Here is a 14,175-nt window from a genome sequence, read left to right as displayed (position 1 = left end):
GCCTGCCAGAAGAAACAGCAGACACAGGGGAAACTTCTAAACCTGAATGCTGACAAAACCTGAGGAAAAGGTAGCAACCCCGGAACAGAGAAGACTTTCCCTCCAACTACAAGGAACAGATAAGACTTTCCTTTATAAGACTTTTTATATCTGCTCATTTCATGATATATGTTTGGGGCTGGGAGACATGCTTATCTAAAAGGGAGTTGTGGACTGCATAGGTTTCACTAGAAATACTCCCAAGTGAATAGAAGCTTTGTTTGACCCCTTTGTTTGGATGGTTTTCTGATGTTAAGGAAACAGGCGCAATAAAAGCCTTATTTAATTTCACCATAACAAGTCTCTCTTGCATACCTCTGTGCGCGTCCTCCTACAGTCGTACAATAGGAGAATGAATTTTCTCTAGCATACAGTACAGGCATAACCCGGTTTAAAGACACTCACTTTAAGTAAACTTGCGAGTAAGGACATATCTCCCAATAGGCAAACAGCAGCTCGCGCATGCGCCTGTCAGCACGTCCTGAACAGCAATACCGGCTCCATACCTGTACCGAAGCTGTGCGCAAGCGGGTAGACTACAGAGCTTGTTACAAATGCGTTATTTACATCAGTTATGCACGTATATGATGATTGCAGTACAGTACATGCATCGATAAGTGGAAAAAAGGTAATGCTTCAATTTAAGTACATTTTCGCTTTACATACATGCTCCGGTCCCATTGCGTATGTTAATGCGGGGTATGCCTGTATATCACTTCATGCACGGCGCTGCAGATATACGGCTTCCATAACTAAAGTAATTTAGTAGGCTATAGTTCACCATCTGAAGAGAAGCATCAAACAGGGCAATAGTCCGCGGTTATATTTTACTCAATTATACAAGTACAGACTTTCTGTCCAGAGAGAGCACATTTGCCAACTTTAATTTCATGGAGGGAAGACCCTGACGGGGATTACAATACAATATGCAGATCTTTCTGCCTTCCCATGAACGGCACACAGTGTCTGTACACTTTGCACATTGAATTCCCAGACAATTAGAGAATGAAGAAAATAAATTGGAGCAAGATGATACAATCTTAACACTTTTTGTTGCCCAAGGGGCCGGCAACGAAAGTCTCTTCTGGCAGCGACGGGGTTAAATGGGATCTCTGTAAAATAATGTAAAATGGCTTGCATCCATCCTTAGGTTGTGGGAAATTATCAGGTTAGCACCCTGGACGTTTTTTTGATAACCTTTTTGCTGCCGGAAGGGTAAGCAACGCATTGCAAGCCGCTCTGGGGGGGAAAATGTTCATGGTATACTACAGGGGTGGCCAACTGCAGTCCACAAAGGGCCACCGACAGGTCTTAAGGAGATCCCTGCTACAGCACAGGTGCATCGGTCAATGACGGAGCCACTGATCTGTTGGTGGCCCTTCAGGACTGGAGTTGCCCCTCCCTGGTATAACAGTTTCGGAAAACGTAAAGGATTTGGAAAGTTCTACAAGAACTCGAGAAAACAAATCTGAACCTCTAAATATTTGGTAGGATTCAGCTGGATTATGAGAAGGAGCAGCTCAGTGAGTAAAGACACTGACTCTGGCACTGAGTTTGAAGCAGGGGAGCCTGGTTCAATTCCCGGTGTCAGCTGCTTGTGACCTTGTCAAGTGACCAAGTCACTTAATCTCCCTATGCCTCAGGCACCAAAAACAGATTGTAAGCTCCACGGGACAGGGCCTGCAAAATGTCTCTGTAAAGCGCTACGTAAAACTAGCAACGCTATACAAGAACATGCTATTATTTCATTGATATTTAGACCTTTCTTGATTATATTAAAACAGCAACGCATAATTATTACCTTACATGAACGCACTGGCATGCAAGTTCCTCTTTATTGCGGGTAGCATGCCATTAAAGCCAATTACATTGCTAAACTGTGTATGTGAGCCAAGTGGGACCGCCAGTTAAGTCAGTGAGAAGTAGACAGAATGTCATCTTTTGAGTGTCCATATAACATTTAATGGACACTATTAGGGCCTCGAGCGCCATTCCTTGTGAGGGAGGAGGTTACATGGCCACTCACAAGGTGGCCATCCTTTATCAGTTGTTTCTAGGGGAGATCGTATCTACAACTCTCTGGGTCTCTGTTGCATTGTTGAAGTCAGGAGGCACGGGTTGTGACCATGTGACCTTTACACGAGAGATCACACGGTCGGGGTATGGAAGGTGTTGAATGCTATGAAAATAACAGCACTGAGAGGGTGAAATGCTGCCAGGACATCAGTGTTTCTTACCTTTGACATGTTGAAGCAGTGTGAAAACCTGTAAGAAACAAAGCCAGGAGTTATTACCTAGAAATAGTCACACCCAGACCCACATGATATTCAGTTGTTACACAAAGAGCCTAATAACACAGATAGATGTATAATGCACCACAAATACAGTAGGCGTCTGTCCCCCTTTCTGCTTAGAGCAGGGGCGCTCAACTCCAGTCCTTAAGCCACACTCCAAACAGATCAGTTTATCAGGATATCCCAGCTTCAGCGACTGGGCCTCTGGTTGAGCCACTTGTGCTGAAGCAGGGATATCCGGAAAGCCTGACCTGTTGGAGGGGGGGGGGCTGATGTTGAGTACCCCTGGCTTAGGGAGCAGTAGCAGTTTGCAAGCAATGCATATATCTTAGATGTCCCATTGTTACATAGTTACATAGTAGATGAGGTTGAAAAAAGACTTCCGTCCATCAAGTTCAACCTATGCTAAATTTAGACAGATACTTTATCCTATATCTATACTTATTGATCCAGAGGAAGGCAAACAAAAAACCCCATTAAGGGGAAAAATTAATTCTTTCCTGACTCCAAGAATTGGCAATCGGATTAATCCCTGGATCAACATCCTTCCCATGTATACTTATTTGGTATATCCCTGTATACCTTTCCCATCTAAAAAGATGTCCAACCTTTTTTTTGACCAAATCTATTGTATCTGCCATCACAGTCTCCATGGGTAATGAATTCCACATTTTAACTGCCCTTACTGTAAATAACCCTTTCCTTTGTTGCTGGTGAAATTTCCTTTCCTCCAACCTTAAGGGATGGCCCCGAGTCCTTTGTACTGCCCGTGGGATGAATAGTTCTTTTGAAAGCTCCTTGTATTGTCCCTGAATATATTTATATATAGTTATCATATCCCCTCTTAGACGCCTCTTTTCTAATGTAAATAAATCTAATTTAGCTAGCCTCTCCTCATAAGTTAGAATGTCCATCCCCTTTATTAATTTGGTGGCTCTTCTCTGCACTCTCTCTAGTTCCATAATGTCTTTTCTTAGGATTGGTGCCCAAAATTGTACTCCATATTCAAGGTGTGGTGTTATTAATGCTTTGCAAAGGGGCATAATTATGTTTACTTCCCTTCCATCCATTGCCCGTTTGATGCAAGATAAGATCTTTTTTGCCTTTGCAGCTACTGCATGACATTGGGCACTATTGCTAAGCCTGCTGTCTACAAGCACTCCTAAATCCTTCTCCATCAAGGATTCCCCCAATATATCTCCATTTAATTTGTAAGTCGCCTTTTTATTCTTGCATCCCAAATGCATAACCTTACATTCATCTGTATTAAACCTCATCTGCCATTTACCTGCCCACATTTCCAGTCTCTCGAAGTCCTTTTGAAGAGAAATTACATCCTGCTCTGATTCTATTACCTTACACAATTTAGTATCATCAGCAAAGATGGAGACTTTGCTCTCGATCCCAACCTCAAGGTCATTAATAAACAAGTTAAAAAGCAGGGGTCCCAGTACCGATCCCTGAGGTACTCCACTCACGACTTTAGCCCAACCTGAAAAAGTTCCATTTATGACAACCCTCTGTTGTCTGTCCTTTAACCAGTTTTCAATCCAGGTGCATATATTATTACTGAGTCCAATTTGCTTTATTTTGTACACCAACCTCTTGTGTGAAACCGTATCAAAAGCCTTTGCAAAAGACCACATCAACTGCATTACCCTGGTCTAGATCCTACTTACCTCCTCAAAGAAACAAATAAGGTTAGTTTGGCAAGATCTATCCTTCATAAATCCATGCTGACTATTATCTAATAATTTTATTTTCCATTAGGTATTCCTGAATATTATCCCGTATTAAACCTTCAAGTAGTTTCCCTACTATTGAAGTCAGGCTTACAGGTCTGTAATTTCCCGGTTGTGATCTAGCTCCCTTTTTAAATATAGGCACACATCTGCCTTACGCCAATCTTGTGGTACTGAGCGTGTGGAAATGGAGTCCTTGAATATTAAATATAATAGTTTTGCTATTACCAAGCTTTACTCCTTGAGAACTCTTGGATGTATGCCATCGGGGCCAGGTGCCTTATTTACTTTAATTTTTTCAAGTCGCTTATGAACTTCTTCCTCAGTTAACCAATTGTTCATTAATATGGAGGTTGTGGCTTCCTCCTGCGGCACTACTATTGAACTTGATTCTTCCTTGGTAAACACAGAGGCAAAGAATTTGTTTAATACCTCTGCTTTTTCCTTATCTCCAATAATCTGCCTACCCATCTCACACTGAAAGGGTCCTATATTTTCTTTTCTCATTTTTTTGTTATTAAGGTACATAAAGAACTTTAGGGTTGACCTTACTTTCTATTGCAATCCTTTTTTCATTATCCATTTTTGCTAATTTGATTGCCCTTTTGCCATTTTTGTTCCATTCCTTATAATTCTGATACGATGTCTCCGTCCCTTCTGACTTAAAGAATCTAAACGCCTTCCTCTTCTTGTCCATTTCCTCCCCTACCTGTTTATTTAGCCACATTGGTTTTGACTTATTTCTTTTATACTTATTACCCAAGGGTATACACTGATAAGTGTGCTTTTCTAACAATTTTTTAAAGACTGCCCATTTATCTTCTACATTTTTCCCTGCAAAAACATCATCCCAATGTATTACTACTAGATTAGACCTCAGTTTATTAAAATCTGTCTTTCCAAAATTGAAGGTCTTTGTTGAACCCAAGTAATCTGTTTTTTGATCATTTATTTCAAATGAGACCATGTTATGATCACTGTTACCCAAATGTTCCAGGACTTGAATATTTGTTATTACTTCTACATTGTTTGATATGACCAAATCCAGAACTGCCCCTCTCCTGGTTGGTTCCTCAATACTTTGGGTCATATAATTGTCTTTAAGCACCCCCAAAAACCTGTTTCCTTTTGTTGTAACGCTAATCTCATTGCCCCAGTCTATGTCTGGATCATTAAAATCCCCCATTATGCAAACATGACCCAGTTTTGATGCCTTCTCCATTTGCAAAAGTATTTTAGCTTCCTCAATCTCACAGATATTTGGTGGTTTATAGCATATTCCCACAAACATTTTCTTTATACTTTTACCTCCACTGCTAATTTCTATCGAGAAATGTCTCTACATTGTCATCATTCCCTTCATAGACATCATCCCTTATAATAGGTTTTAGGTCCGGTTTAACATATAAACATACTCCACCTCCCCTTTTATTTGGCCGATCCTTCCGAAAAAGAGAATAACCCTCTAAATTAACTGCCCAGTCATGAGTTTCATCCCACCATGTTTCAGTAATGCCTATGATATCATACTGCTCCCTTGCAGCTATTAATTCAAGATCCCCCATTTTATCTGTCAGGCTTCTTGCATTAGCAAGCATGCATTTCAGGTTTTTTTCCAGCCTGTACTATTATCGTATCTGCTCCTTCCTTTCTGCGCCCACTTTGTTTAGTCTTTAGAAGTTTTCTAGTATTATCTGTATTTACTATGGGTGTCTCACTGCTTGTCAAACTTGCACTTGCCCCCATTCTACCTCCATACCACCGTGTATCATCCATTCCATTTAGTTCATTATCTGTTTCATTCCCCTCCCCCCTCCATCCTAGTTTAAAATCTCCTCCAACCTTTTTAGCATTCTCCCCCCTAGCACAGAAGATCCCTCTTCATTGAGGTGCAATCCGTCCCTAGAATATAGATGGCACCTCTCAGAAAAGGAGTCCCAGTGCTCTAAAAACCCAAACCCCTCCTTCCTGCACCACTTTCTTAGCCATGCATTAACCTCCCTGATCTCTGACTGTCTCCCTGCGATAGCGCGTGGCACTGGTAGTATTTCAGAAAATACTACCTTGGAGGTCCTTGCCTTAAGCTTTTGGCCTAGATCCCTGTAATAATTTTTTAGGACCCTCCATCTTTCTCTAACTTTGTCATTGGTGCCAACGTGTACCAAGACCGCCGGGTCAATCCCAGCCCCCCCCAACAATCTGTCTACCCGATCCGCAATGGGCCGAACCCGAGCACCCGGGAGACAACAAACTGTTCGGTTCATGCGGTCCTGGCAACAGATTGCCCTATCTACCTTCCTAATAATGGAGTCCCCTACCACCACAATCTTTCTTTGTATCTGAGCATCCTGAGTCCCCACTGTGCTGGAGGAACTATTCCGCTGGCTGCAAGAGGAATTAGTCTCCCCCAGCCTTGCCATTTCTGCCCCAACATTCCCAATATCTTCACTCAACATGGCAAATCTATTGGGATGTGTCAGCTCAGAAAGGACCTGCCTCTCCCTATTGCCCCTGCTTCCCCTTCTAACTGTCACCCAGCTACCTACCTGCTCCTCACTAACAGCAACCAAGCTACCTACCTGCTCCTCACTAATAGCGCCACCATCTGCACCACTAGTCAAAGCAAGGGCCTGCTCAGTGAGCTCTAATTCCCTTTCAAGATTGCCAATGTCCCTCAATATTGCAAGTTGCCTCTTCAGATCAGCAATCTCTGACTCTAAAGCGACCACCCGCTCACACTTCCCACAGCGGTATGCTCCTTGGAACAGCTGCTCCAAGTGCACATACATGTGCCCAGGACATACTTGAAAACGAGAGGTAACTCTCAATGTATTACTTCCTGGTAAAATATTTTATAAATAAATAAATGTGGCAAGAGGGGCATTGAGTGGCATTTTCAATCCTGCTCATTCTAGCAACTATGAAGTTTAGAAGTACTAACAGTAAACTGTACTTCAATGACTATACCTTGTTTAACCGCTTCCTTGTTCAAACTGCTTCTGGTTCTAACTGCACACACTTAAACCAATCAGCACTTCAAATCAACCACACATGTCAGTACACGCAAGCTCAGTCAGTCAATCATTGTACCCGGCTGCGGAATATTTTGGCTCTTTACAAATAAATACTAGTAATAATAATAATACATCTTGAGCATGTACTGATCTTTATTTTTTAAGTCTTCATTGTTAATTTTTTTTTTATTATGTGTATACGCGCACGCACGCACGCACGCACGCACAAGGATATACATTCTCTCATGATAACCTTTTTACGGCTCTGGGGAGAACTCCATTTTATCAGCCCGCCGGGACACTTTCTATTTTAAATGTATAAATCTCCTGTACGGAATATCAGATTGTAAAAATAGAAAACCACTGCTCTAGAAAAGGCATAAATATAAAAAAACTGAAAAAACAAATAAAAATATATTTTATTTGATGAGATGTAACTAAATCTGATAACCTTATCACCGAGGTGGTACAAACACCTCCCTTAATCACACACCCTCATGTTGATTAAACCACTTCTACAAAGTCTGTTAATGTTTCCATTGTTTTTTCAACTCTTTATAATTGACCACATTCGCCACCAAACCGATTAATTATTTCCCTTTTTTCATAATTGGAAGGGAGCAGGAAAAAAAAAAAAAAGAGAAAGGAATTACAGGGAAATTACAGCTTATAAAAAGTTACATCATTCAATAAGGAACTGCAGGTACATTGTTTAGCACAGGTTACAACAGGTCAAGTAAAACAAAGGGTTACCCTGCCCTGGGGAGCCATCAAGGAGAGTGCATGCCCAGGTATTCGAGACAGGAGTATGAGGGATGGGAAGGGCCTAGCAATAATACTAATGGGGTTCAACAAGAGGATGAGAGTGAGTTCATGCCGAGGAACCCAATGTCAGCAAACGAGGGCTGCCAGGTTCTTTGGGAGTCATTGAGATAACTGGTAAGTTTCTCCATTTGGCAGGCCAACCACATGTTATTAGATATGGGACGGGGATGGCAGGGAGGATTGATTCCAGGGGGCCACAATATGGGCCATCAGTTTATTTTCTGATCTGGTTAGATTCTGCAGGGCCCTGTTAAAGGAGAAATATCCAAGTGACGAGAGGCATGCCAGGAGCCAACATCCTTTGGGCCCAAATGCAACATTTCTCCCAAAAACTAGAGACCATAGGGCAGGATTACCACTTGAATAAAATTAGCTTGAAGGTCATACATAGCCTCTAAAGACAGATGGGAAATGGCAGGGAAAATCCTTAAAAGTTTTACATGGGTGAGGTACCACATGAAAAGGTCCGCGTATGCATTTTCCCTAATGGTGGTGCAGATGGAGGTTTTTGCGATGGCTTCAAATATGTCCTCAGAGTCCTCACTATCCAACACAGAGTTTTGGTCAGTTTGTCATTGATGCGTACATTAGAGTATGTCTGGGGGTCAAGTCTAGGTCAAGGAATGGACCCAGAAATCTGGAAAATTAGACTAACATCTGGGTTAATACACATGGATTCAAAATGTGTTAAGGGACAGTATAAGTTAAAAGGAGAGAAAAAAAGGCCCTAACCTGTAAATAACCAAAATAATTCACTAACTAGGGGCCTTCCTTTTCATTGGTGAGCAATTCAAAGGTTTTGGCAGAGATCATAGATCAAACCAGGTTTGAAACGATGGGGGGGAGAAAGCCCTAGGGGAAAGTCCGAGTTACTGAATACAGGAGTCATCAGAAAGCTGTAGAAGTTAGTTTCAACTTCAGATGGCAAGTATCCCAGAAGGCCAGCGAGTTAGAAATGGTTTGAAGTCCCTGCCTACCAGAAATGTTAATGGCAGAGTGAAGGCAGAGGGGACAGCAGTGCAGCCTTAATTGCACCCATCTTGTCCAGGGATGGGCTGGAATGCCAAGAGATTAAATCAGCAAGCCTGACTAACTGACCAGCTCAATTGGTCTCAAAAATTGGAGACAAACCAAATAAGGGATGAGAGAAAGATAAACCTAATCCTATGTAGTTATAACGCAACATGTTTAAGATAACCGCTCTATAGCAGAGCATACAGGGGCAATAGTTCAACAGGACTGACAGAGCTAAGAAAGGCCTCGTTTCATGTGACCAGTGAATATGGTAATTTCAGATTAGCTTTCCCCTCAATGGTGGGCCGCGAGTGGAGTGTACGTGCAGCGACAGCAGAACCAAGCGTCACCACACTAAATTAAAATGTAAAATAATAGCTACAGGTAGGGGCTACAAGATCGTGCTGTGTAGTGAGGTACAGCAAGGCCCCGCTTCTCGGCGCTCCGCCGATACGGCGGCACCGAGAATGGGGCCGCCATGTCTGCGCATGGCAGAACGGGCCAGTCCGAGGTCACATGTGCAGAATGGGGGAGGGAGGGCTGCCGAGGTTGCGCATGCGTAGAACGCCGCATTGCCGGTCTGCGCTTGAGCACATACCAAAAATCGCCGGTTCCGCTTTCCGACGATTTTTGTTTTGTGGCGGGCCCTTAGAACGGAACCCGCCGCATGCCCGGGACCCTCCTGTAATCAAAATGAGTTGCCCACAGTAGCAATGAGTCTGCTCTGCAAGCCACCATTATGCTGCGTGCCACGCATGCACCCCACTTTTGTACTGTTTTATTGTATGCTACTACTGTTCATTGTATAGTTTATCAAAGTTTGTACTTTGAATTTTGAGTGAGTGAAAATATATACATTTATATATATTTAAAAAAACAAAAAACTATTACTTGAAACGATTCTTAAAAGCAGCAGTCCAAGCTGCCGTTTAAAAATAAACATTCCCCCTTTAATACATGCATCTCTACAATCCACACAATAAGTAATTAGCTAAGTTGCCGATCGATCGAAGATTCGGCTCGGGGGTTCACTAAATGGCTGTCCGTGCAGCAGAAAAAGACCAAAAAGGCAAAGTTCTGTGGGGAAGATCATGTGACCAGGCAGTCACTAGATACAATTGGTGCACTGCTAGAAAGAGGGCAGGGCTCAAACAGGGGTGTATTGTATGTCTTTATTTATATAGCGCCATTAATGTACATAGCGCTTCACAGTAATAATACATGTGGTAATCAAATAAATAACAGATGATATAAATAACAGATCATGGGAATAAGTGCTTTAGACATAAAAGTAACATTAAGGAAGAGGAGTCCCTGCCCGAGGAGCTTACAATCTAATTGGTAGGTAGGGAGAACGTACAGAGACAGTAGGAGGGAGTTCTGGTAAGTGCGTCTGCAGGGGGCCAAGCTTTATGTATCATGTGTTCAGAATATCCACAGTGCTATTCATATGCTTCTTTAAGCAAGTGTGTCTTAAGGTGGGTCTTAAAGGTGGATAGAGAGGGTGCTAGTTGGGTACTGAGGGGAAGGGCATTCCAGAGGTGCGGGGCAGTGAAAAAGGTTTAAGGCGGGAGAGGGCTTTAGATACAAAGGGGGTAGAAAGAAGAGGAAGGGGATGTGACTTTGTAAATGGTTGCTATAGAAACAAAAATGATTGTTGCATTATAATACATAAAAAAATAATTCTGAGGGTTTTTTTTTTTTTAAATGCTACAAGTATTTTCTCATCGTACAGAACTGATTTACTAAAAAATAAAAAAAATCACACGTAGGATATTTTTTGGTCTGCAGCTTTAAGGCATGAATTACATAGATTTATCTTTTAAAAAGGTTTAACTGCAACTAATTGCATTTGCAAACATAAATGGTCCACAGAACACAAAATATAGAACAGAAAGTGTGTAGTAACAATGATGGGTACTTTTAAATAGTTTAAAAATACCCCACAGTAAGCTACAATGTTGCATTTTTTACTACATACGTTTTTGTTGCTTTTCTTTCCTCCCCATTTCTTCTAAGGCTGCGCTTATAGTGCCGGCGACACGACGGCAGGCTGCGGTCACTGGAAAAATCAAATTGAGATGACTTCCAGCGATCGTGATCAAGCGGCAATTCATTTGTTTTGATTCGAAGTCGTAACGCTGTCGCCGCCGCTATAAGCACAGCCTAAAGGAGGCAATGCAAGCTGTATCTCCCCAATGGTTTTTTTATACACGGAATTGAAGCCGGGGGTCTCCAGAGCCGAGAGCTGAACTGCATTAATTTCAGCTCCGGGGACCCCCTGCTTCCGGAGATACTTACCTCAGTAGGGGGTGCTGGTAGTCGCTCCAGGGTTCACTATATGGCTGCTTTTCAAAACGTCCGGGCCCTGTGGGCCAATAGGAAGCTGTGACATCACCCGGTGCGGTTTCCCATTGGCCCATGTGACGAGGAATCTAAAACGGCAGAGAACCCGGCACCCCATACGGAGGTAAGTTTCTCCGGAAGCAGGGGGTCCCCAGAACTGAAATTAACGGGGTCTAGCCCCAAAGAAACCTGCTATAATCTTGTATTAAAAAAATGAAGGGGGGGGGGGGGGGGGGCGTGGGACGGAGTGAAAAAAAAAAAAAAAAAAAACACAGAGAGAAAGGACAATAAAAGGTAGTGACCGAATTCAGTAACAGATCAAGGGAAATGTAGTATAAGGAGGAAATGTGGAATACCTTTTCAGTGAACTACATATCTAAATGTAAAGTTCCAAGCCTTGTGTAGCTAACCACCCTGCATCAGGTCAAAGATATAAAATATACACTGAATTTCCTGAAAACAACCCGTCTTTATTATGTACAGGAAGGGAGGGAGTCCCCAGAAACTGATCGGTGGTGTCCAGGTCCCCGGGGACCACCAGGACCCAGATATATGTCATTTTTGTGCCAATGTTAGACACTCAAAAAACCCCAACTACAAATATGGCTGCCGTGTATCAAACAAAGGCGCAACCTCATCTCGATGATGTTGTAGCTTTCTATTGGCCGCCAAAGCAAGGCCATATTGTGTCCACCGGGTAAAGCATTGTCACCGGTGGAGAATCTGCCGGCCCATTGGGAACAGGGGAGCCACCAGAGTTCAGAGAACCGCAAATTGCCTCCTAGGGACTCCCTGGTTCAGGCGATACAATCCCCTTGCCGCTAGGACCAAGTTGTGCCAACGGCAGTGACATGTTTAAGGGGTTACATCTGCGCTATTGACAGGGCCAGAAAAATCCACTCGAGGGAAACCAGTGAAAAATCGTCCTTTGCGTTGGACCACGCCCTTTAGCGGATGTGTGCAGGCAACATGGCTGTCACTCAACGCCAGAGCTTTGAATCTAGTGTCCCATAATACCTTGCACTTCAAGGCTCCAAATTGCAAAGGGCAGAGGCAGGGCATAGTGGGGCGCAAGATTCGAAGCTCTGAGCAACAGCTGCGCTTCCTGCACATCACATTTGTAATACATTTCCACTAAACAAAAGTAACCAGATCTTTACTTTTAGGACAGCCAGATTAGATTGTCGAATTCTTTACCAAAAGCTTTTTTTGGCATTGGGCAATCTTCAAATTAAACATTTAACCTGCGGTTCTCTGGAAGACTTAATTTTAAGAACTCAACATGTTTTTTTATCATGACGGTACAAAAGCAGCCCTCCCAAAAATCAAGAACCACGTCAGAACACTAACACGTTAGTTTATTACGCTGATCTAGTTCCTCCTTTTCATTTTTTCACAAACGTCAAAAAGAAATGCGTTGCAGGCCCCTCTGATCGAAAAGGGGTTAAACGGAGTACCTTACGAAAGCAGCGAGCTTGCTGGCAGTGCCTTGCCTTTCACAGAGCGAGTCCCAGGGGATCTGGAGATATGAGAGGCCCCTTTGCTTCTTCTGTGAGTGTTCACACAAGCTGCACAGGAAGGAAGCTGAGAAAGCAGTGTGGGATCACTCAGACAAGAGCTGCTTCCTGTGCATTTCAAACTTCATAGGCACCCACTGACAGAGGCCGCCTGTTCACACAGACAATGCGTCTTAACCACCGACGTGGACGAGACACTTGAGGGTTTCAGCGTTCACTTTGCAAATGTTCAGGCGAATGCTTTAAGAAAAGTGCCAAAAACCCAACACAAAATATTTGTGTTCTTTTATATTTGCATACACAAATATATGCCCCTGTTGCAAGTCACCCTTAAGCAGGGGTGCGCAAACTTCCTGCGCTCCCTCTGCCTGCTCTCCCCGTGTCGCGCCCCCCTGCGGCGGCAAATTACGCCTTGGGTCATGTGACATCACTCACAGCGTCATTTGACGCCACGTTGTCATAGAGACGAGTGGACGCAGAAGCCGGGTAAGTGAGCCGCACCCCCCCAAAAAAGCCTTGCCAGTTTGTGCACCGCTGGCCTAAGGGGCAGTCACAACTAAGGACAGTGGCATGTTTAATAGGTTAGCTGTAACTTAACAAAAATAGTGTTAAGAAAACATAAAAATCAGACATGTATTTTTAAGATTTTTTTTTCACTTCACTTTTCCATTGTATACAAAAGCCATGGCCTGGCATTCCCAGTCTGTATGAAATCTGTTTTACTGATAACCGTCAAGTCCTCAAAGCCCCTTGGAAAATGTTAGATTTGCTCGGTCTTATGTTCGCAAATAACTACCGTGACATCTTTCGTCAAACAGATAAGGATACAGTAAGTAGCTGAGGCTCGATTCCAGTGTGTTCCCAACAAGAAACTTAAAACACTAATTTTTCTCAACAAATAGGAAAGTTACTTTAAGGGGGATTGAAGGAAGCCAACTACACTAAGGGACATTAATATCAGCCAAAGCGGCCATTTTTTGGGATGAAATTCCTAACTGAAGTCCGCAGGGAATTTTATCCGAAAGCAGCACAATCTGCCGCTCAGCCAGAGCTGGTTACAAGTTATTAAACTTTAAACATAAAAAGGCAACACACTTTGTTAAAACGTGGCTCACAGGGAGGAAATGTGGTTTCAGTAACTTTTGACCAATTCTGGAAAAATCGCAACTTTTTCAGCAGTGATGAAGGTCCAGATTTGGCCAGGCACCAGCAAAACGAGACCCTGAGTCAGGGGTGACAAGCTGTGGGATACATGTCATTACTAAATAGATCCAGAGCGTAAGCAGCATAATCCACCGGGGGGAAAAAAAAAAAAAAAAATTAAAAATAAATATATATATATATTTTTTTTTTATCTATCTATGGTTTAAGCGTCTTAAAAAAG

General features: G+C 42.8%; 1 protein-coding gene across 6 annotated transcripts in view; it reads right to left on the bottom strand.

Moving 5' to 3' along the window:
- Window positions 1-14,175, bottom strand: part of SEPTIN2 (septin 2) — a 49,493-nt gene that overhangs the window by 30,437 nt on the left and 4,881 nt on the right. For 3 of the 6 annotated variants that reach the window (XM_075569555.1, XM_075569557.1, XM_075569554.1), the window contains exon 2: window positions 2,277-2,304. In XM_075569555.1, coding sequence (XP_075425670.1) covers window positions 2,277-2,285 — 9 coding nt within the window. In that variant the 5' untranslated portion in view covers window positions 2,286-2,304. Of the gene's footprint in view, window positions 1-2,276; window positions 2,305-10,909; window positions 11,063-12,731; window positions 12,913-14,175 lie in introns of those variants that run through there. The other 3 variants (XM_075569558.1, XM_075569556.1, XM_075569559.1) reach the window with 3 other exon arrangements.

Source organism: Ascaphus truei, chromosome 14, assembly GCF_040206685.1.
Source record: "Ascaphus truei isolate aAscTru1 chromosome 14, aAscTru1.hap1, whole genome shotgun sequence".
Lineage (NCBI taxonomy): Eukaryota > Metazoa > Chordata > Amphibia > Anura > Ascaphidae > Ascaphus > Ascaphus truei.
Note: the sequence above shows the minus strand (reverse complement) of the source record. Positions and strands in the feature narration are given on the sequence as shown.